The sequence below is a fragment of the Pelobates fuscus genome, chromosome 6, assembly GCF_036172605.1.
Source record: "Pelobates fuscus isolate aPelFus1 chromosome 6, aPelFus1.pri, whole genome shotgun sequence".
NCBI classification, from domain to species: domain Eukaryota; kingdom Metazoa; phylum Chordata; class Amphibia; order Anura; family Pelobatidae; genus Pelobates; species Pelobates fuscus.
Genome location: NC_086322.1, coordinates 229,710,219 through 229,735,093, shown reverse-complemented (window position 1 = coordinate 229,735,093; position 24,875 = coordinate 229,710,219). Strand labels below are relative to the sequence as shown.

At 45.5% G+C, this 24,875-nt stretch overlaps 1 protein-coding gene across 2 annotated transcripts in view; it reads right to left on the bottom strand.

Moving 5' to 3' along the window:
* PAQR3 (progestin and adipoQ receptor family member 3) overlaps nucleotides 1-24,875 on the bottom strand; it is a 41,726-nt gene that overhangs the window by 7,862 nt on the left and 8,989 nt on the right. For both annotated transcript variants that reach the window (XM_063425367.1, XM_063425366.1), the window contains exon 3: nucleotides 20,051-20,213. In XM_063425367.1, the coding sequence (XP_063281437.1) occupies nucleotides 20,051-20,213 (163 nt within the window). The remainder of the gene's footprint in view (nucleotides 1-20,050; nucleotides 20,214-24,875) is intronic.

Below are 24,875 nucleotides of genomic sequence, written 5' to 3'. Positions count from 1 at the left end.
CAGTATAGTAATTTCTTTGTTTTTTATTTACTAAGGTTTTGGGTTTTAAAAGTTACTTCAGATTTATATTATTTTAATGTTTGTTTATCCTTTACTGATGGGTTAAAACCAACAGAATGATCGGTATCGAAGCTTCGTTACTATTCAGATTTTCACTGATTTGTAAGGATGATGTGAAAGTAAAATTCTGCATTATCCCTGGGCTTCCCAGTGATTGAGAGAATGGGCGCTAGGAGGGCCTCTTTCTTTTATTTCTTTTATTTTTTTCTATTCAGTCCTTATATTTATTATTTTTTTCTGGTCTGTTGAAACCAATCCCACATAATCATCACAAGAGAGACATTTAAAGCTTTATTTCTGTTGTGAAACCATTATCCTCAGAACCTAATTGAATATTTTTTTTTTAATTCTTTATTTTTGTAGTGCATAAAGATATAACAACGCGTATGTGGTACCCCAAAGGCATTCCACATGCTTTTCAATGACATTCACAACAGTGGGGAACATAGTAATATTTGCACAATTTTTGTATTAATGTAAAAGGTAATTTCTGTTACACGTAGCTTAAAAGTGGGTTCAATACTTGAAACAAGAAACAGTTAGGTAAGATCATGTATATAGATATTTTATGCATATTAAACATACTATTCCATTTAGTGAGGTTTATCAATTACCAGGTAAATCAACGCATATTATATAGTAAGACTCAGGCTTGGTAGTTACACCGTATAGGTTAAGTTAGGGTGTGTGCTTTGTGGTATGTCTGCTATACTTACTGTGAGTGGTGATAACTGTGCACTGAGTGGGCAGATATAGGTAAAGGCAGCATTGAACCTAAGATGTAATGGGAGTTGTAACATGCTGCGTTCGGATAGCAGTGAGGTTTAGAAGGTCAAAAGCATAATGCTGCCAATGTTCTGCTTAGCACTACAGTTTGTGTACAATTTAAGTCATATTATGTGCTGCATTAATAGTGTCTGTTATGATTACATTCTAGTGCTCTTAAATCATGCTGAACCGGAGTAATTAATAATATGAGCCCTGTGGCCCATGCATGGTAGTTTAGAGAGACAGACATAGTAGATGTGGTTAACAAGGAAACTAACTTTGCTGGGTACATTGATTCATTCGCATTAGGACTACTAATGATAAATTATATATAAAGGCAACGTAAACACAAACAGAGAAGCCTAAAACATTTTTAACCACTCGGCTTTTCAAGGGGTTTGGGTGGGCAGCACAGAATGACAGTCCTGCCATCCGAAGTGAGTCTCTCAGGGGTGGTCTGCGCATTTAAGTAAGCGTTCCAGCAAGTGTGGGTAGTCCGTGTCACAGGTGCCCTAGGGTGAGTCTTTCTCCCGCAGTGCCGTTCAGCCATTGCCTCGTGCGGGCAGAGTACAGACCTGCACCGGTTGCTTGAGCCTCTTGCTCCGCGGTCTGGGTGTGCAGAGATGAGGAGCGGCCGTGGGGGTTACAGGCTCGCCTGGTGAGCCTCCTGGGGTCCTGGCTGTGAGTTGCGCTGATCAATGCTGTGGCGGTGTTTGCCAGTTCAGGCTTGACGGTCTGCCATCCCCTTGGTCTGACTGGGTGGGCTTTGCCCCTTTTGGATCTTCGTTGGGTCATCGCTTTGGGGCGAGGCTGTCTGTGGCGTTGTGCAGTGGGAGTCCCCTTAGTTTTGTGGGGTTTGAGTTTAGTCGCAGTGTTGCTCCGTTTGGGCATTGTTGGGCCGGACCCTTTCTTGTGAGTGTCCATTTTGAGAGTGGGGTTAGTTCCCTTTTTCGCTGTGCCCATATGCTTCAGTCCCTGCAGCGTACAGCCAGGTGAGGATTCCGCTTGCGGGGGCCACAGTAGAGCCTCTAGCTTCTCCCAGACTGTCCTGAATATGCGGTCGTACCGGAGCCCCGTTTCCCTCTTGATTGTGTGCACGGCAGTGGAGCGTGTGCCGACCGCTATTTTGTAGGCTCCGTCTGCGGTCCCCAGACTTCGTGGTCCTGACGCTTGGGCCTTTGTGGCCGGTTGGTCTTGTGGGGTAGGACCGGGATATCCCCCGCCGGTCCAGAGGGGGGAGAACGAGGGCTCTTAGTTAGTTTTCCCTTAGTTTTCGGTGGCAGGAGAGCGGCCGCTTCTCCCGCCAAGCTAGTAGGCCTCACCGGTGCGAGTGGCGTGGGTCGGGTCGATCGTCGCTTGTAAGGCATCATTTTGTTTGTCCCGATTTCCCCCATCGCTTGGTGGTCCCAGTCTGGCTTCTAGGTGCCGTTTTGGTAGGGTTATCTCGCTTTTTTAGGAGTTTGTCGCAGGAGCTGTTAAGGGCTGCTGCTGCTCAGCTCTGCGGTTCGGCCCTGCCCCGAGGGCCTCTATTTGTCAAAGTACTTGAAAACAGTTTGACAAAGACCAGAGGGTATACACCCAAATATGCAGTAATGCTTTTGATGCCTAACGCAGGGGTACGCAATTTTTGGCACTCCAGACGTTGTGATCTCTCATAATGCTCTTACAGCCATAATGCTGGCAAAGCATCAGAGGAGATGTGCCAAAGGTTGCCTACCCCTGGGTCTACAGTGTTTCTTTAAAGGGGAACTAACACTTTTCAGTTTTCTTGTACATTTATTAATATTATTACTTTTATGTACATATAAGTAGCAAAAATGTATTTGTGAGATGTGAAATATAAAAATGTGTATCCTGTGGCCAGCCCAGATTCATTGGCTAAGATCATTAATGTTAATAATCACAGCCAAACTAATGCTTAAAGGGACACTGTAACGGCTACCCAGATAGAGAGAGGGTATCAGCTGTTGGAGACGTCCTTCTTCCTGCAAGCTGCCGTGGAGAAGTAGAGCTGGTGTAATCCCATCCACGATATCCAGAGAGAGAGGCAGGTTCAGCTGTAAACAGGAGCAGAGTAATATTCCCAAATAATCCCCTTCCAAGAACGAGACGAGGCTACGTTTTGAAGGGTCAAGATGAACTGAGGACTGGAACACCCAGCCTGCTTTTTAGAAACAGATACATACAGGACACTCCCAGGGGGAGGATGAAAACAACCAATAATACAGATGGTAACACCCCCACGTCTCCTCCCCTCAGATAACTACATAACATAATTAAAATGTCCACATTTTTACACAAGTTCTGGATGTACCCCAAAAACAGGGGGTACAGCTTTAAATCCGGTAGCGCTGGATAGCTCTCCTTCAGGGGAACAATATATCCAAAAATCAACCCATTCGGATGTATAGTTCGGGAGATACAACGTTCCAAAGTTTTGACCGACCGCACAGACCAACTAGCCGAAATTAGTTCCATGAGTTTTGGCCTTGCGGTCGGTCTCCGTTCGCACGGTAAAAAGGTACGAAAATCTTGCCATCCATTCGAATCGCGGGGTTCGCTGGAATCCCCATAGATGATTGAGTATAACTACCGAATGGTGGGACGTTCGGTAGTTTCCGTACGAACTTATGGAGGTCTGGAGGACTCAGCGGTGTTCGCCTGTTTGCGTATCCGTTTTTAGTTCCATGCGGTTACAGGCAAACACCGCTGTTCGTACACAAGATGGCCGCGAACACGTGTAAAGTCCCGAAATGGCGGCCACCTATATTTTACATACGAAATTCGTACGGAATCAGACGAACAGAGGAATTAAACGAATAGATGATTAAGTTGTAAGTCCCTTGTTTGCTTCACATCCACCAGAGATTTGTAGGGATCTGTTACACTGCTCCCCTTTTGTGGAACACTCCGGCAGACCCGGATTGATCCTTTTCGGGTCAACTTGGGGCTGTCCGGTCCCTTGTTAGGGCAATAGTTCTGTTTGCCTGGACAGACCATCTGCATTCCCATTAAACTTGCCAGGACGGTATTGGATGGAGAAATTGTATGGCTGTAGTGCGAGACTCCATCTCAGTAAGCGTCCATTATCTCCAGCTACTCTGTTCAGCCATACAAGGGGATTATGATCAGTAATTAAGGTGAATTCTTGACCATACAGATATGGGGTCAATTTCTTTAGGGCCCAGACCAGGGCTAAGCACTCTTTTTCCACTGCCGCGTAACTCACTTCTCTAGGTAACAGTTTTCTGCTGAGATACGCGACAGGGTGTTCGCCCCCATCTTCACCGACCTGGCTTAGCACTGCCCCCAGTCCGTACATGGACGCATCTGTGTGGACGACAAATCTTTTGTTAGGGACGGGGGCAGACAAAACAGGTGCATTGATCAAGGCTTGTTTCAGGGTTTGGAATGCTGTTTCACAGGCGGGAGACCACAGGACTACCCTAGGTAAATTTTTCTTTGTTAAATCTGTCAGGGGTTTGGCGATGGCGCTGTAGTCAGGGACAAATCTCCTGTAGTACCCTGCTGTCCCTAGGAATGCTAACACTTGTGTCTTAGTGTGGGGTGTAGGCCAATTGGCTACGGCCTCTACTTTAGCAGGTTCTGGTCGTTGTTTCCATCACCCCACCCTGTGTCCCAAATACTGGACTTCAGCCATGCCAAAGTTACATTTCTCCGGCTTCAGAGTTAGGCCGGCGGCCCTAATCTGATCCAACACAGTCTCAACGTGTTGTAGGTGTTCCCCCCAAGTCTCGCTATAGATCGCAATGTCATCCAGGTATGCGCAAGCGAAGTCCTGGAAGCCATCAAGGAGGCGGTCCACTAAGCGCTGAAAAGTAGCTGGGGCGTTTTTCATCCCGAAGGGCATGACCTTAAACTGGTACAGGCCAAACGGGGTGACAAACGCCGACTTAGGGATAGCGTCCTTGGCCAGGGGAATCTGCCAGTACCCCTTGCACAAGTCAATGGTGGTCAGATAGCGTCCCCTGGCAATGCGATCCAATAGCTCGTCTACTCGGGGCATGGGGTATGCGTCTGTCACGGTTCGGTCGTTGAGGCGTCGGTAATCGACACAGAACCGGGTCGTTCCGTCCTTTTTGGGGACTAGGACGACGGGAGATGCCCAGGGACTGTCGGATGGCTCTATAACTCCTAGTTTTAACATCTCCTGAATCTCCTTCCTCATCTCTTCTTTTACAGCCTCGGGGATTCTATAGGGAGTTTGTCGGAGCGGGGCTTGTCCTGGGGTTTCTACGTAATGTGTCGCTACAGGTGTGTAACCTGGCTCCTGGGAAAAGGTCAATCTCTTTTCAACTAGTAGTTGCTGGAGTTGTTCTCGTTCTGTGGGAGTTAATCGCTCCCCTAGCTTTACTGTATTAAGCAGAGTTTTGGACTCGGGGTTGGCCAACAGATCAGGGATGGGGAGACTGTCAGGGTCCTCAGTGGCGGGGATGCATATGGCTGCTATGTCTTCGGGCCGTTCTTGGTATTCCTTTAATAGGTTTATATGAAAGGACTTCTGTATCTTTTCGTCCTTGCCACTGGCAATTACATAGGTGGTGTCACAGACCTGTGCTACTACTTTGTAGGGGCCTTGCCAGGAGGTCTGTAATTTATTTCCTCGAACGGGTTTAAGTACTAGAACTTTCTGTCCTACCTGGAATGTTCTCAGCCTAGCGTTCCGATCGTACCAATGTTTCTGCCGACCCTGGGCCGCATGGAGATGATCCCGTGCCATCCGGGCTAACTGTTCCATACGGTCCCGCATTTCTAGCACATATGGTACGATGGGGACACCTTCGTGTTCTGTCTCTCCCTCCCAGTGCTCTCGGATGAGGTCGAGAGGGCCTCGTACCCTCCGTCCATAGAGCAGTTCAAAGGGAGAGAACCCGGTGGATTCCTGCGGTACCTCCCGGTAAGCAAACAGGAGGTGTGGCAAAAATCGCTCCCAGTCTCTGTATTCCGCCGTAAAGGTCCGTAGCAATTGCTTTAGGGTACCATTAAAGCGTTCACAGAGACCGTTAGTCTGGGGGTGGTACGGTGAACTAAGCAGGGGCTTAATACCACAGACCTTCCACAACTGCTGGGTTAGGTCTGCGGTAAACTGGGTCCCTCTGTCCGACAAGATTTCCTGGGGAAATCCTACTCTGGTGAATATCCCGACTAGAGCACTGGCGACAGTGTCAGCCTGGATATTCGTCAGAGCGACGGCTTCTGGGTAGCGGGTGGCATAGTCCACAACTGTAAGAATGTATTTCTTACCAGAGGGACTGGGGTTAGGTAGGGGTCCTACTAGGTCGACTGCAACCCTACTAAATGGTTCCTCGATCACAGGCATAGGGGACAGTCGAGCTTTCGGATGATCCCCTCTCTTTCCCACCCTTTGGCATAGATCACAAGTGCTGCAGTAACGGCGCACGTCCTTCGAGATCCCTGGCCAAAAGAAGGTCTGAGTGATCCTGTAGGTTGTGCGGTTACCCCCTAGATGTCCTGCTAACGGAATGTCGTGGCCAATTCGGAGAAGCTCCAACCGGTACTTTCTGGGTACCACTAATTGGCGCTTCTGCGAAGGAGCACAGCCTCTCTTCCTGCCTTCGGTTAATCTGTATAATCTGTCCCCCTCCCATATAAAACGTTCCCGCTCATCCCCTCTACTGTCAGCTAGTTCTCGGTACTTTCGGAGGGTGGGGTCCTGTCTAGTTTCCCTCCCAAACTCTTCTGGGGTGTCCCAAGCTAGAGGTCTCTCTGTAGTGTTATTGCTAGGTGTCTGTCTGTGGCTTACCTGGGTCTCCCGACCTGTTGGAAGATCGTCCTCGATACGGGTCTGTGAGCGGGTGGTCATGGGGCAAGCAGCAGCAGTAGTGGGTAAAAAGGCTGAGGCTAGAGGGCCAATATCGTTGCCCAACACGACCTCAGCAGATAGATTGTCCATAATGCCCACCGTGGTCTTTCCTGACCCGACTCCCCAATCCAAGTGTACCCGGGCGGTGGGTAAGCGAAAGACAGCCCCCCCTGCGACACGAACAGCAACAGTACGATTAGACACAAGTTCTGGTTTCACAAGATGTTTCTGTATTAAAGTGATGGTAGCGCCAGTGTCCCTTAGGCCTTGTGCTATCTGTCCATTTACACGCACCTCCTGACGGTGGTGCTGGCGATTATCTGGGGAAGCCGCTTGTATGGGGTTGGCCTCATATAATATTCCCAGGCATTCCTCAGGGCTCCCTTCAATTTCCAGGCAGTGAGCAGCAGCGGGGCGTGAGGACGGGCTTTCGGTGTTAGATGTGCGCCTCCAGTTATTATTGGCTGATCCCAACGGGCAAACACGGGCAATATGTCCCAGGTTGCCGCAGCGATGACACGTCACTTTGTAGGATTCCCGGGGCTGGTTGTTAGACCCCTGAGGACGTGGAGGCCCTGGGGGTACTGGGGCCCGGAATTCTGTGCGTGCAGCGTAGGTTGGGGTGCGGGCCTCTGTTCTAGGTGCTGGTCGTGTAGTACCTTGGCTCACTTTTCTTGTTTCCACATATTCGTCCGCTAGTCGTGCTGCCTCAGTTAAGTTGGCTGGGCGGCGATCTTTCACCCAATCCTGTGTATCCGCAGCCAAATCTTGGAAGAAATGTTCCATCAAGAACAACTGTAGCACTTCTTCTCCGGTGTTAGCATATATCTTCGGCCGTGAGTGCCCGAAAAGCCTCATTTGCTTTTCCGGAAAGTTTTCCAGCCAGAATAGTAACCCATTGGTCTGGGGGTACCTGGTGCAGTGAGCACTGCCGCTCAAAATCTGCCAAATATCCATCAATTTCTTCCTCATTTTCTGCAAAAGCTTTAAATGCAGTAAATGGTATTTTCTTCCCTGCAGCAGCGGGAGGAGGAGTAGGAACTATATGTGTACTGGCTTGTTGAGCTAATACATGTTCCGTTTCTTGTCTCCTCTTAGTCTCGATCTCCTCTTTTGCGTTCTTGAACAGTCTGTCTATTAGCTCCGTGGTCTTTTCTGGATATAATGCTAATCTTCGCTGTACAATAGCAGTGAGTACATTGTCCTCGCTGACCGGTGCAATAGGTTCAGTTACCTCCATGGACCTATCCATTTCGTCCAGCTCCAGTAGGTCAGCTATCAGCTCTCTCCTTGGTCTGTTACTGGCACTCCTACCACGATTCTCCAATAGATCTTTCAGTGTGGGTCTTTTCAGCTTGGCATACTGAGACTCCATTCAGCACTTGCTCCTTGGATAAAAGGACCATCCCACCGCTGCCAACCAATGTAACGGCTACCCAGATAGAGAGAGGGTATCAGCCGTTGGAGACGTCCTTCTTCCTGCAAGCTGCCGTGGAGAAGTAGAGCTGGTGTAATCCCATCCACGATATCCAGAGAGAGAGGCAGGTTCAGCTGTAAACAGGAGCAGAGTAATATTCCCAAATAATCCCCTTCCAAGAACGAGACGAGGCTACGTTTTGAAGGGTCAAGATGAACTGAGGACTGGAACACCCAGCCTGCTTTTTATTAGAAACAGATACATACAGGACACTCCCAGGGGGAGGATGAAAACAACCAATAATACAGATGGTAACACCCCCACGTCTCCTCCCCTCAGATAACTACATAACATAATTAAAATGTCCACATTTTTACACAAGTTCTGGATGTACCCCAAAAACAGGGGGTACAGCTTTAAATCCGGTAGCGCTGGATAGCTCTCCTTCAGGGGAACAATATATCCAAAAATCAACCCATTCGGATGTATAGTTCGGGAGATACAACGTTCCAAAGTTTTGACCGACCGCACAGACCAACTAGCCGAAATTAGTTCCATGAGTTTTGGCCTTGCGGTCGGTCTCCGTTCGCACGGTAAAAAGGTACGAAAATCTTGCCATCCATTCGAATCGCGGGGTTCGCTGGAATCCCCATAGATGATTGAGTATAACTACCGAATGGTGGGACGTTCGGTAGTTTCCGTACGAACTTATGGAGGTCTGGAGGACTCAGCGGTGTTCGCCTGTTTGCGTATCCGTTTTTAGTTCCATGCGGTTACAGGCAAACACCGCTGTTCGTACACAAGATGGCCGCGAACACGTGTAAAGTCCCGAAATGGCGGCCACCTATATTTTACATACGAAATTCGTACAGAATCAGACGAACAGAGGAATGAAACGAATAGATGATTAAGTTGTAAGTCCCTTGTTTGCTTCACATCCACCAGAGATTTGTAGGGATCTGTTACAGACACTATAGGCACCCAGACACCTTCAGCTCATTGAAGTGGTCTGGGTGCATAGTCCCAAGTCTCTTAACCTTGCAAAGGTAATTTTTGCAGTTTTTAAGAAACTGTAATAGTTACCTTTCAAGGTTTACTCCACCTCTTTTAGCTGTCTACCAGAAAGCCACTAGAGCAGTGGTTCTCAACCCAGTCCTCAGGACCCCCTACCAGTCCAGGATTTGGGGATTACCTGGGTGTGTCTAAGGTGTTTAGAAAAAGGGGAAAAAAACACCTTAGACTCTAAGGTGTTTTTTTTCCTTTTTCTAAACACTTCAGACACACCCAGGTAATCCCTAAACCCTGGACTGGTAGGGGGTCCTTGAGGACAAGGTTGAGAACCCCTGCACTAGAGGGACTTCCAGCTGCTAGGCGACTTGGGGGTGGGGGTGGGGGTGGGGGGGGGGGGGGAGCTATAGTGCCAGGAATACAAGTTTGTTTTCCTGGCACTATAGTATCCCTTTAACCATAGGAAAGCATTGTGAGGCAAGTGCCGAGCAAAACACTGCACCAATAAGACCATCTGAATGAAATAGTCGAGACACACATGGTTATTTTGCAGTTAAAGGCAATGAAACCCTGCACTAAAAACATTTCATTATCCTGCAGCTAGGCTCCACCATGTCAGCCATCATTATAAGCTTTGTCCTTACCATTTCACATTAAACACAGATAAGGAATGCAGAGAAGAGGAGAAATGAAGCAATATTCATGTTTTCCCTGGCTTTGCCTTGTCTGAACTGGACTATGATGTCATTTTCTAAATCTTTTAACATAAATTGTCATTATAGAACATTCATGAAAAACAGAAGTTACAGATGCCTTTCAATGTTTTATATCAGAATATAATTTGAGAAGTGACAGTTCCTCTTTATTAACTATGCATAAAAAAATACGAAAACATTCCATGTCATTGTGCGATCACAACTAATACAGAACATGCTTTAAAACAGAGAATATCACAGTATTACTGTTTATTCATGGGCAGCCAAAGCCGAGTGATGTATGTATACAATTTTACAGTGTTTCCTCCATCCACCTTCTTGAAGTTGCTTTATTACCCCTATGCCATCTATAACAAATTTCATAAAGCATAGCTTGTGTTAATAAGTCAGCATTCTGTTAATTTACAAACAGACAGCTGTTCTGGCCATCTGGGCCTCTGCAGGGATGCTTCCAGGCTGCTCTGAATAAATAGAGAATATCAAGGTGATTAACATTTTGAATCTTGAAAATGGATTCACTAATGTAATATCACACACCAGTATATGAACTTTTCACGTGTCAGAAAGCGAACAGATATTAAAGAGGAACAGTTTTCAAGAGTGGATCTTCTTTTAACCTAGTGAAAAAAAGTGTAAAAAAAAAAAAAAATGTTCAATCATTATTTATTTGTCGTTTCCGACAGTTTTTTCGGTTTATACAGTGGAAGTTACCTGGCAGTTGGTCTACCAGTATATTTAGCGGGCAAACTCTGTGAGATGGAACAAGTAGCTGTCAATACCTCCCAAACCCAGTCCTCATCTGCCACAGGTTCTGATTGTTGGCCTAAGTTAACAGCGGTTAGTCGGGTCGGTGTGTGGCAAGCATTAAAAAACATTTACAGTGCACATTGGTGACCCATTACTGTAAATAGGGGAGTCAACGAGTTGGAGTAAATCTGTGCAACTAAGTAGAAGAAATAATGATACATTGTTCAGTTATGTTGTGTGTGGAATGGTAGGAAGCTAGATCGGAGGGAGAGATATAGAGAGGAGTTAATGTGGGGAAGAAGAGAGAAATTTAAAAAAAAAGAGGATGTCAGCATGGCAAAGCCCGGTTCCCGACTTCCCTCCAGATCCGAGGGTACACACAGCTTATGGAGCACCAATGAAATTAGGGGCATGGCCCCTATGGTGCAGAGTTCAGTTTTGTTAAATAATGCAGCCATGGGGTCCAGGTAAGGGTACATTTGTCGGACTTGCCATTAACGACTAATGTAATTGTCTCCATGTTGTAGATCTCCTCCAGCCTGTCCATCCAGTACTGGAAGGATGGCACTGTTTGTTTCCATTGTGATGACATTATGGATTTTGCTGCAGTTAGTAGGTGTTAGGTTATCACAGGGGGTATCACAGGGGGATGTTGTGTGGTGCAAACACATGGGAAGGCGTGTCTGTTATGTCTTGGATTTTTGCATTTATCATCGCCCAGTAGGAAGTTATGTCAGGGTAAGACCACCAGATATGGAGTATAGTGCCTTCATCTGCCCTGCATCTCCAGCAATCGCTAGGTATGCCTGAGGAATGTCTGCATTCATGCGATGCAATACGTCCGGGGTTCTATACCAGTTTGTCAGTAGTTTGTGACTCATCTCTTGATATGTTCTCGGGAAGAGCAGATCGACTCGAATTGTGTCATGTACACAAGCTAGATACCAGAAAGTGACTGACAATCTATCTGTGTCAGTCTCTCCACAAGATCTGGGTTAAAGGTTATAGGTGGTAGACCCCCCTTATCTGTCACATAGGCATGGTTAATGGGGCCAAGCACATTTAAAGAACCACTATAGGCACCCAGACCACTTCAGCTCAATGAAGTGGTCTGGGTGCCAGGTCCCTCTAGTTTTAACCCTGCAGCTGAACACATAGCAGTTTCATTGACAGCCACTAGAGGTCGCTTCCGCGATTCTCACTGTGAAAATCACAGTGAGAAGACGCTGACGTCCATAGGAAAGCATTGAGTAATACTTTCCTATGGGCGGTTTGAAGGCGCGCGCGGCTCTTGCCGCGCAAGCGCTGACGTTGACAGGAGGAGGAGAGTTCATCAGCGCCGAGGGAGCCCGGCGCTGGAGAAAGGTAAGTGGCTGAAGGGGTTTTAACCCCTTCAGCCCAACAGAAGGGGGGCCATGAGGGGGGGGGGGGGGTAACCTAAGGACTACATAGTGCCAGGAAAATGAGTTTGTTTTCCTAGCACTATAGTGGTCCTTTAAGGTTTACATTTCTCTAACCACTGGGGTCCTAGGTAGCTGTATGAAGATTTCAAGTGCACGGAAGCTATACAACGTATTTTTTTTTGTCCACTGACTAGATAAGCAGTGAAAAATAGGCATAGAGTCGATGCTTTCCTATTGGGAAGGCCTAATGCGTACGTGGTGCTCGCTGTGCATGCGGTTTCCCATCGGCTGACGTTTGAGGAACCCGACCCAAAGACATTGCGCTGAAATTAGGTAAGTGTTTAACGGATTTTTTTTAACCCTTTAAATGGCAGGGAGGGGATGTTGGGGAAATTCCAAAGTGTAAAGGAAAAAAAAAAGCCAAGTGTGTGTAGATGATATGCCCTTATAGTGGATGGCCACCACATTATCTTTCATGCTTCTTCCCCTTTTTGCGGTTATATTTGCCTGACAAGATATAACTTGCCTTCTGTAGGGGCCTTGTTTTAGAATTAGCCAAAAGCAATATCTAGAATTTTTATGAAATACTCATTTTGACAGTGTTGGATTTTTACTTTACTAACCCAACCCAGTCAAGCGATATACAGAGACAAAGTAAGGACTACTTTGTATCTGTATTTCTCCTCCGCCTGACTTTCTTAGACGTAGGGCTGAGTCCAAGTGTTAATTCCCACTGCATTCATAAGTGACGGCTGCAGGAGTTTGCCTGTGTCTATAGGGGATCTTGTAGTCACACGGGATCTCACATAGACCTCAATACTATACTCTCCCGCATGCGCAAACATCCATCAATGACGTCGGCTCCTGGCACTTTAAGAGGAGCAGAGCGAGAAAGATGGCGGTGTATGCGAGGGACAGGTAAGTAATCTGATCTTTTCCATTTCCCCCCCCCAGACCCTCCGCGGCGATGTCACCGTCGTGGGTCTTTGTGAATGCAACAAAGTCTCCATACGGTGACAGTGCCGCTTTAACTGTATGTTTTTTAGAGCACTCAAAATGAGCATTATAGAACATTAACTCGGTTAAAACATTTTAAAAAAGGACATGCATACATGTCTCTGTTTTTGTAGAATTGAACTAGTTAAACAGGGCCCTAGAAGGGACGACTGGGGTCTCAAATTAAAGAATATAAAATCCTTATGGAATTACCAGAATTAGAAGACCCTATTCCCTTAGTCATAAATAAAGGCTTCTCCTCCCCCCCCCCCCCTAATTTATTTTAACAGTTTGACTCATACAGAGTTATTCAGTGAGAATTGTAGGAAATTCAAAGTGAATTTCAAAACGAAGGACTAAGTAGCCGAAACTGACAGCATAGCTGACTGGGAGAATTATTCCAGTTCAGCTATTTTGACCTTGAGTTTTAAATTTACTTTGAATTCCCTGCAATTCTCACTTTAGTGATTAACCCTGGTAGAAACTTTTTATAGATACCCAACTTTCTCCTATTTAGCACAGAGTACAAAGTTATTACCATGAATATCAGTTTGGATTTCTTTGACTTTAAATGGTTGTTTGTGTGAATAGTTTTTATTTGGCTAATAATACTTTTTGTCAATATAAGGGTTACGCCGTACTACAGTGACACCAACCTCAATTTGTTGTACAACCCTGACCTTTTTTATCAATAGGAATAAGTATCCAGAATACATTTCTTGTATACTCAAGCTTATATACATTACGCAACAAGCCACCCAACCACAGTGTACTGAGTGCTTTTAGGTTGGCAGAGGCATTTAAAACCTCTTAATCCTTGTGCCCTTCAGCACTAGTGATGTCTTGAACATAAAATTTCCGGTTCGCGAACGGGAATTTCAGCAAATGTTCGCGAACCCGCGAACCGGCATAGACTTCAATAGGCAGGCGAATTTAAAAACCCACAAGTTGTTTCAAGGGGACTAACACCTGGACTGTGGCATGCAAACTCCGATCCGCGGCTGCATCTTGCAGCCGCTTAGTAGATAACTCCCTAATTCCCACGGTATTAGGGAGTTATCTACTAAAAGGCTGAAAGACGTAAATTGGTCTTTCAGCCACATTTACTAATACCAAGTAAAGATTACTCAGTATTAGTAAATTCTGCCCCTACTCACTATACCGCGAGTAGGGGCATGTCTAGTAAGCAGTGAGCAGCCAGTGGCTGCTCACTGTAAAAAAACACAAAAAAATAAAACCTATTGGCTCCAACCCCTGGGCGGCGGGTGGGAGCCATAAAGATAATGAGGGGGGGGACCTACTGTCTTTCCCCCCGGCCCCCACTGCTGGGCGGCGGGTGGGGGCCATAAAGATAATGAGGAGGGGGACCTACTGTCCTCCCCCCCCCCGCCCCTGCATGGTGGGTGGGGGCCATAAAAATAATGGGGGGGGACCTACTGTCCTCCCGCCCGCCCCCACCCCTGCACGGTGGGTGGGGGCCATAAAAATAATGAGGGGGTGGACCTACTGTCCTCCCACCGGCCCCCACCCCTGCGCGGTGGGTGGGGGCCATAAATCACAATGGGGGGTCCTAATGTCCTCCCCCTGGCCCCCACCCCTGAGCGGCGGGTGGGGGCCCTAAATACTAAAAAGGGGGGGGACCTAAGGTCCTCCCCCCTGGCCCCCACCCCTGAGCGGCGGGTGGGGGCCCTAAAAAAGATGTCCCCCCCAGGTGACTAGGGGTCCCCAAACCCCTAGTCACCCCCACCCCCCAAAACGAAAAATAAATTAACCTCCTACCTACCCCCCTCACCCTAAAAATAATGATAACCTTTAACTAAGTACCTGTAAAAAAAAAAAAAAAAACTTACCATTCAATGTTTTCTTTCTTCTATCTAATCTAATCGGTTTTCAGCCCCAAAAAAGGCCAAATAAAAAAACCATAATAACCGAAGCAAAAAAAAAACCGAGCGCAAAAAAAATAATCCATGTTCACCCGGCGAGGGCTCCGCGCAGACTGAGCTCTGCAGGGCGGGGGAAGGCTTATAAAGCCTTGCCCCGCCCTGCAATTAGGCCCAGAGCACTCTGATTGGTGGGTTTAAGCCAGTGGTAGTCAACCTTTTTCTACCTACCGCCCACTAATGCATCTTTTTGGTTGAAAAAAATTCCTTACCGCCCACCAGTTTTCGCGCAAATGCAGAATATTTTTAAGAAAGGAGGGTGTTTTAAAAAAAAAAAAAAAAAATGTACGTACATTTATCTTTTTATTTCTACTTAATGCAGGTTTATAAGGTTTTTAACTTTATAAAGTTTAATGAGAAAACAATAAAGTAAATTGAAATTACCTTTACTAGTGATTAATGAGATCCTTGAGGTTGATGCTGCGAGACTAAATATTTGATATCTGGTTCGATTTTCGTAAGGAACAAACGAAGGTCTCTTTCAGTGATATTCAGACGACTTCTCTGTTTGCGCATAATATGATTTCTCATTTGTGCGTCAGCTCATCTCCTCTCCCTCCTCACCTTTTTTTCCCTTTTTTCTATTTTTTAACCGTCCTTATAGCAATGCCCAGTAGGAAGGCTGAGCTAGGTAGCCCACTTACTATAGTCCACTATAACAGACAGGCACACATACAGACACACATACAAGACACACATACAAAGACACACACAAGAAACACACACACACACACAAAAGACACACACACACACACATACAAGACACACACACACACACACACACAAGACACACAGACAGGCACACATACACACATACATACACACACACACACACAAAGACACAGACAGGCACACATACAGACACACACAAGACACATACATACAAACAGACAGGCACACATACAAACAGACACAAACAGACATGCACACACACATGCAGACACACACATAAGACATACATAGACATACACACATGCAGACACAAGACACACATACAATGACACATACATACAAAGACAAGACATACATACAAACAGACACACACACACACACATATATATACAGACAGATGCATACACACACAAGACACACATGACACACACACACATACAAGACACACACACACACATACAAGACACACACACACACATACAAGACACACACACACACATATACAAGACACACACACACACGACACACATACAAAGACACACACACACACACACACACACACACAAGACACACACACAAGACACAAGACACACACACACAAAAGACACACACACACAAAAGACACACACACACGACACACACACACGACACACACACACACACGACACACACACATACAAGACACACACAAGACACACACACACACACAAGACACACACACACACAAGACACACACACATACATACACACACACACACAGACACAGACAGGCACACATACACACACACACACAAGACACATACATACAAACAGACAGGCACACATACAAACAGACATGCACACACATAAGACATACATAGACACACACACACATGCAGACACAAGACACACATACAATGACACATACATACAAAGACAAGACATACATACAGACAGACAGACACACACACACACACATATATATATATATATATATATATACAGACAGACACATACACACACACACAAGACACACATACGACACACACACAGACATACAAACAAGACATGCATACAGACACAGATAGGCACACATACAGACACACAAGACACACATACATACACACACAAAGACACAGACAGGCACACATACACACACACAAACACACACACACACACGACACATACATACAAACAGACAGGCACACATACAAACAGACACACAGACATGCACACACACATGCAGACACACACACAAGACATACATAGACACACACAAGACACACATACAATGACACATACATACAAAGACAATACACACATACATACAGACACACACACACACACATATATACACAGACAGACACATACATACACACACACACAAGACATACATACAAAGACACATACAGACAGACACACACACACAAGACATACACACACATTATATTTAAGTCACCCTCCTGTTTCCTACCTTTAAGGTGCAGGAGGGTGACTTTCCCTGGGGTCCAGCGGTGGCTCAGGCGGATGGGAGTCAGAGTTCCCACTCTGACTCCCTGGTGTTGCTCCCGCGCGGCTCTCAGTTTTAGCTGGGAGGAGTGACCGGGGAATCACTTCTTCCCAGCTCTGATGTCATCACAGGGGGCCCGGTCGCGCTGCTAAAACGCCCAGCGCTGACCGGGCCCCCTCACAATCCACATCCATCGGGTGGCCCTGACAGCATGGGCCACCTGATGGACACTTTGGAAGGCGGCCCCGGCGGTTTACCGCGCGGGTCGGAGCCGCAAATGGTCACGGCGGTACCCAGTCGCACGGGTACCGCCGGCTCGCACCCGCCCGCCCGATCAACTTGGAAATCCCTACCGCCCACCTGGAATCCTGAAACGCCCACTAGTGGGCGGTAGGGACCAGGTTGACGAACCATGGCTTAAGCCATCCAATCAGAGTGCTCTGACAGGTAAATGAAGAGACTGACAGGTAAGTCTCTACATTTACCTGTCACAGCACTCTGATTGGTTGGTTTGAAATCCACCAATCAGAGTGCTCTGTGTCATTTTACACAGCGTGGGAAAGTTCTTTGGAATTTTCCCACGCTGTGTAATTTGACTCATAACTCTCTGATTGGTGGATTAAGTAACCAATCAGAGAGTTATGAGTCAAATTACACAGCGTGGGAAAATTCCAAAGAACTTTCCCACGCTGTGTAAAATGACACAAAGCACTCGGATTGGTGGATTTCAAACCAACCAGAGTGCTGTGACAGGTAAATGTAGAGACTTACCTGTCAGTCTCTTCATTTACCTGTCAGAGCACTCTGATTGTATGGCTTAAACTCACCAGTCAGAGTGCTCTGAGCCTAATTGCAGGGCGGGGCAAGGCTTTATAAGCCTTCCCCCCGCCCTGCAGAGCTCAGTCTGCGCAGAGCCCTCACCGGGTGAACATGGATTATTTTTTTTTGCGCTCGTTTTTTTTTTTTAATTGCGTCGGTTATTATGGTTTTTTATTTGGCCTTTTTTGGGGCTGAAAAAAGAAGATTTAGAAGAAAGAAAACATCGAATGGTGTTTTTTTTTTTTTTACAGGTACTTAGTTAAAGGTCCCCCCTCATTATTTTTAGGGTGAGGGGGGTAGGTAGGGGGTTAATTTTTTTTTTGGGGGGGGGGGGGGGTGACTAGGGGTTTGGGGACCCCTAGTCACCTGGGGGGGGGACACACATTTTTTTTAGGGCCCCCACCCGCCGCTCAGGGGTGGGGGCCAGGGGGAAGGACATTAGGCCCCCCCTTTTTAGTATTTATGGCCCCCACCCGCCGCTCAGGGGTGGGGACCTTAGGTCCCCCCTTATTAGTATTTAGGGCCCCCACCCACCACTCAGGGGTGGAGCCGGGGGGAGGACAGTAGGTTCCCCCCCATATCATTGAGTAAACTTTGACACCCCCCCGCCCGAGCGGCGGGTGGGGGGGTTGTCAAAGTTTACTCAATGATATGGAATAGGGGGCGAATCGAACATCGCATATGTTCGCCCGCCGTGGCGAACGTGAACAAGCGATGTTCGCTGGGAACTAATCGCCGGCGAACTGTTCGGGACATCTCTATTCGGCACAATGGATGGGAGAATCAATTTATTTAATGTGGTGATTTTTGCTATGTTTTATAACTAAAAACTGAAGATATTTTAACAAAACTTTGACTGACTGTTGTATGAGGTTATACCACCCATGATTTTCGAGAGTGAAGTGTTTCTCTAAATCCACTCCCCCTAAAAAACAACTCATCGAAAACAAACAAAAACAAATCCACAGATGCCCCCAAACAAATGAACATAGATTGGGTAAATAACTAATATTTCCTTTATGTACGCCACACACTCTAAAGCTCTAAAGCTCCACACATGGGGCTTTATAACCCTACTTAGTTAACCCCTCCCCCCCACAACCACCCTAGGTTAGGGGTCACTACATCGCCTACATACCTCCAACACTCCCCTAGTACGCATAACAATCACAAACTTGAAATGGTGCCGGCACACCATCTAAAAAGAACAAGTTACCAACTACTTTGTTTACTTACGCATTAACACTCACTTGAATCCCAGAGAAATAGATTTTATTTCTGTTACATATATGCGGTAGTGGTGGTTCGTTAACCAATTTGGCCTGCATGACATAACTATCCACTCTTTCAGCTCATAAGTATTCACAATCATAGCTATAGTTTCACCTGTAATGTTTTAACTTCAAAATCTGTTCACACAGTCACCTCCAAACGCCACTACTTATGAGTCCTGCCAACGCGTAAACTGCCAGCCTGTGTTTCTCTATTATTAATCCTTATGTTGACGTTATGCCTATCTTGCTTACTACAACACTAAATTCATATCCACTGTCAGCTCATCCAATCTACGCGCGGAGGCTTATAGAGTGATAATATGACGCACTAAGTTAATAGCTGTTGAAACTGTGTAGATGTTTTATGTATAATACACTATGTCTTGTTTTCTTGTCTTCTCTCATTATAAAAAATGTGCTGATCTATATGTACAACTGTTATATCTGACAAACCAACTCTTTGATCTATCTGTATACTGTGCAATCCTTGTTTCTCAATATACACAACAAAAATAAAGAATTTCAAAATAATAATAATGATGATCTCTCTCTTGAGATCCGGCACTCGTTAGTGCTCATCAAACTTCCTGCCTAGCAATAGGAATTCCCCCTTCCTGTATATTGTGAACATGCATGTTACAGTTTTCAAACTGTACTTGTTGCAGGTTCTACATTAAGCGCTAACAAAACTAGGAAATGGCCAAGTCAATACTAAAGTTTCCATATGGTTCATGTGAGATTATTGTCTCTTGGCAGCACTTCCCTTCATCAGGTTAGTAAAATGGTCTACAACACAAAGTTACAATTGAGGTGTATCTATTAAAACACACGCCATGCTCATAAATAAACCAAACAAACAGTAAATAAATGTTTTAGGACACATTTTACAAACTTACTTGAAAGCAGAACAGACAGATGGAACATATAACAAAGTCCTCTCGTGATGCATTTACAGATGGCAAAACCAACATCATATCATAAATTCCCAGACTGAAGAATAGGAGAAAACCCAGCAGGTGACTCCAGATATTAACAGTTTCATTGGACAAGATGAATAGGCTGTAGGGGAAAAAAAATAAAATTTTGTGAATTCAGATAACAGAAACCAGTATATCAAACCGCAAAGAGGGGAAACCGCACTCATATACTAGGTCCTGGTTCTTCCAAAACTGGGGCTGGCTACCCCTATTTCAATGATGCAAGAAAAATAGCAGCACCATTGCACTTTGATTCTGTTTTCCAGTAAAACTGCTGCACATGGTCCGGAGTGCCTGGCTGACATTTTTCTTGCATCAACAGAAACCAGTGACAAATTGTATCCCTGACATTACTGAAATTTAAAAATGCAGTGTTCCTTTTTCCGTTTAGATTAATGTCCCAAACCTTGTTTAAAAAAATAAAATAAAAAAAATAAAAAAATAACCAAAGACGCTGTTGAATGTACCTGTATTCCAGTGCTGGGAAAGACACATTGCAGTAGTGGCTTCTTCTCCATTTAAGTCATCACTTCTGATTTCTTTTGTCCAAGTCAATGAAGAATTGGGGACATTAGGTGCATGCGCATCGGTCATTGTTTATCAATCCAATGCTTCTTAATGCACTCAATGAGAAGCACTGGCCCCATCATGCTGTGTGTGAGGATACCAAACCTACCAAAAATGTACAATCTTAAAGGGTTACTCCAAGCACCATGACCACTTCAGTGTTTTGAAGTGGTCATGGTGTAAGATGCCTGTATGTGCAGCATTTTAGTATGAAATGCTGCACACACAGATATTTGATTTATGAAACAGGATGTCATTTGGCAGCAGGAGATGAGACCTGGTGCAAGGGGGGGCTGGGTAAAAGGCAAAACATTGCAAAAACATATTTACCATAACCAAGGAACGGCTCCAGGGTACTCCTACCATCATAACTATTGCAGCAGGTTGTAGTGGTTATGATGCTTGGAGTAACCCTTCAAAGGAGCAAGCACCTCTAGCGGCTGTGAGTCTGACTACAGAGGAAGTTTAGGCAAAATGTAAGTATGGCTGTTTCTGAGGAATTGAAAGGTTTACATGGCTAGAGAAAACGGACAGTGTCCTGGACCAAAACCACTTAACTAAGATGGAGTGCTTTTGGTGGTTAGACATTTTTATTCACATGAATAAAAATCAGCTCTGGTCTCTCAGTTTACTGTACAAATGTAACACTCTGCAGAACAAAATGTAATATTCTACACCACTCGCATCTGATAAAAACAATAACAGCTTTATAACACAGTACAACATAAGGTTATTATAGTAACCATCTATAAAACACTAGCATCTTCATCTGAGCGGTGCAACGAATACACAAAACATTCCAGTAACTTCAACAATGCATGGCTGACGTAAAGAAAAGAAAACGAGGAAAAAAAAAAAAAAAAATTTAAAAAAAAGGGTCTCTTTCTCAAATCAGATTAAATGGTGTAAAGGAAGTTGGGTAAAATTACACCAAAAAAATAGATACCGTAAATTAAAGTGTTTTTAGTGGGTAGTTTGATTTCAAGGTACTACCATTCAAGACATAACATGACATATGGAAGAGAGTATGGTACAGATTTATTTGAGACTGGCAATTCTATGGGAGTGCAATACACCTCAAGTCTCTTATATAGCAACCATGTTTGTTTAATTTGCATTCCACAGACGCACGGAAACCGCTATTGGTTCTGGTTTAGCTGCAGCCATTACCCATTATGGCACTATTCACTATACAGCTAGTGAAACTGAAAACTTCCCTCTCACCAGACCACATTAACGTGCGCCCCTTACTTTTTTTGCAGCAGATTAGCACCCACATATTTCTGTGTGTGTATATCTAGGAGTACTTATGTGTTTTAAGGGATTATGCAACTGTGTGAATTTTTGCATGTGAATTCTTTTTATTTTTCCTGACTAAGCCACTTCCTCAATTTTAGAACAGTCTAATACTTAAAGGGACACGTACGTCATCAGAATAACTACAGCTTATTGTATTTGTTCTGGTGAGTATAATCATTCCCTCAGGCTTTTTGCAGTAAACACTGTCTTTTCAGAGAAAATGCAGTGTTTCCATTATAACCTAGGTACACCTCCACTGGCCACTCCTTAGATGGCTACTAAGGGTGCTTCCTGGACTGCCTTCAGTGTCTCCACCCTCTGCATGGAGACACTGAACTTTTCTCATAGATATGTATTGATTCAACCCTTCCTATTGGAAAGCATTGTGATTGCCTCAGATTGCCTTCTGATTATGTCAGCCAAGCAGGCAGATCAGGGGCAGAGCCAACAGCAGCAGACTGGAATAAAAGTAATATTTTACTATACACCCTGTTCCAAATTATTATGCAAATTATATTTAAGTGTCACAAAGATTAAATATTTTGTTTTTCAGTTTAACTCATGGATGGCATTGTGTCTCAGGGCTCTTTTGATCACTAAAAACAATCTCGGACACCTGTGATAATTAGATTGCCAGGTGAGCCCAATTTAAGGAAAAACTACTAAAGGAGGGTGTTCCACATTATTAAGCAGAGCAGCATTTTCATGCAATATGGGGAAGAAAAAGGATCTCTCTGAGTGAAATAGTGCAATGCCTTGGACGAGGTATGAAAACATTAGATATTTCACGAAAACTTAAGCGTGATCATCGCACTATTAAGAGATTTGTGGCTTCAGAGCACTGACGGGTTCGTGCAGATAAAGGAACATTGAGGAAGATTTCTAACAGATCCATGAATCGGATCAAGAGAGCAGCTGCTAAAATACCATTACATAGCAGCGAACAGATATTTGAAGCTGCTGGTGCCTCTGGAGTCCCACGGACATCAAGGTGTAGAGTCCTCCAGAGTCTTGCAACTGTGCATAAACCTTCTATTCGGCCACCACTAACTAATGCTCACAAGCAGAAACGGCTGGATTGGGCAGAAAAATACATGAAGACTAATTTTCAAACAGTCCTGTTCACTGATGAGTGTCTTGCAACCCTGGATGGTCCAGATGTATGGAGTAGTGGATGGTTGGTGGACGGCCACCCTGTTCCAACAAGGCTGCGACGTCAGCAAGACGGTGGTGGAGTCATGTTTTGGGCCGGAATTATGGGAAGAGAGCTGGTCGGCCCACTTAGGGTCCCCGAAGGTGTAAAGATGACTTCTGCAAAGTATGTGGAGTTTCTGACTGACCACTTTCTTCCCTGGTACAGAATAATCATTGCCATGCATGACAATGCACCATCTCATGCTGCAAAGAATACCTCTTCATCAATGGCTGCTATGGGGATAAAAGGAGAAACATAAAGGAAAACATGAGCTTGTAAATTTAAGAGGCTACGGCAGCTATGACAAGCGCATCTGTTCTATATATAACGTCAGTATGGCATTTATAATTACTGTACATTGTTAACTGGTATTAGTCAAACATAGAGTAGGACAGCAGCTAGTAAACTTATAAAAAAACATTTGCTTCTGCCTGGTTGGTGGTGTTATTGAGGGCAGTGGTACCACGGGGAGTGCTGTAGGAGCCTACGAGGGGGCCTAGCATATGACTATCATACATTATCAATTATTGCTTTTAGAAGGCCTACTCCACTGGGGTAGGGCAGGTGTACCCGTGCTATTCGGGTGCAGGGAAACAACTTTAATTGGCCTCAGAGGGGCCGGTAGGTTAAGTATGTGATGGGGCTATGACCTGGCCTAGGCCAACGTAGGTAGTGAAAGAGAGACGTGGTGCCTGAACGGCGTATAATACAACTCCTTGTCGTTTACCTAGAACATGCTGTAAGCCATTTGGAGTTGGGGGGGTTGGTTGGTATACTGGAGCCAGCTTCCCGGGTCGAACCCGGTGTTCATAGTGGAAGAAACAAGAACTAAAACATATTAGAAACAAAAACATATTAAACTTGTGAACCAGGTTAGACTGGAGGTGGCGGTTCGTGAAGTTTTCTTCCCCTATGCGCCCTCTGATCTGAAATAAATGGAACGATATTGGCTGGGTCCCATGCTGCTGTGGTTGGGGGGGGGTTAGTAAGGCCCAGTTTCACCATTACAATGGTGTCCATCTCTGCTATGTAATTTACCCTGTGTTCAGTGTCCTGGTGCTGTATTATGAGCACGTGTGCTGGTCCCCAGCGGTATGTCACCCCTCTGGCTGCTAGTGAAGTCGTCAGTGGTCGAAGGGATTTCCGCCATTGCAGGGTGGTGCGGGATAGGTCTGAGTAAAATGTTATGTCCATGCCCTCGAAGCTGTAGGGATTCTTTCCTTTGATGGCACTCATGAGTGCTGCTTTGTTTTGCCCATTTAGTAGTTTGACCAGGAGGTCCCCAGTAGTGGTGCCAGTGAGTTGTGGTGGTTTGGGTAAGCGAAACATGCCATCTAGCTGTATCCCTTTTGCTTGCCTGGAGGGCAGCAGGGTTGCAAATAGCCTGCGGAGGAGATGGGGTAACTCCGCTGGGGTCAGCGTGTCAGAAATACCTCAGATTTTAATATGCTTCCATCTGCGTTTATCCTCCATGGCAGCTAGTTGGTGGGACAGTGCAGTGTGGGCTGTGGTGAGTTCCCTCACCTGTGTCTGGAGGTCTGTCACCTGGGTTGCGTGAGCTTGGGTAAGTTGCTCCACAGTGTTTAAGCGGGCGGTGAACTCGCTGACATCATCCCTCACTTAGGAGATCTCTGCCGATAGTGACTGGTGCAGGCCTGAGAGGAGAGAGGTGAGTATCTCTGT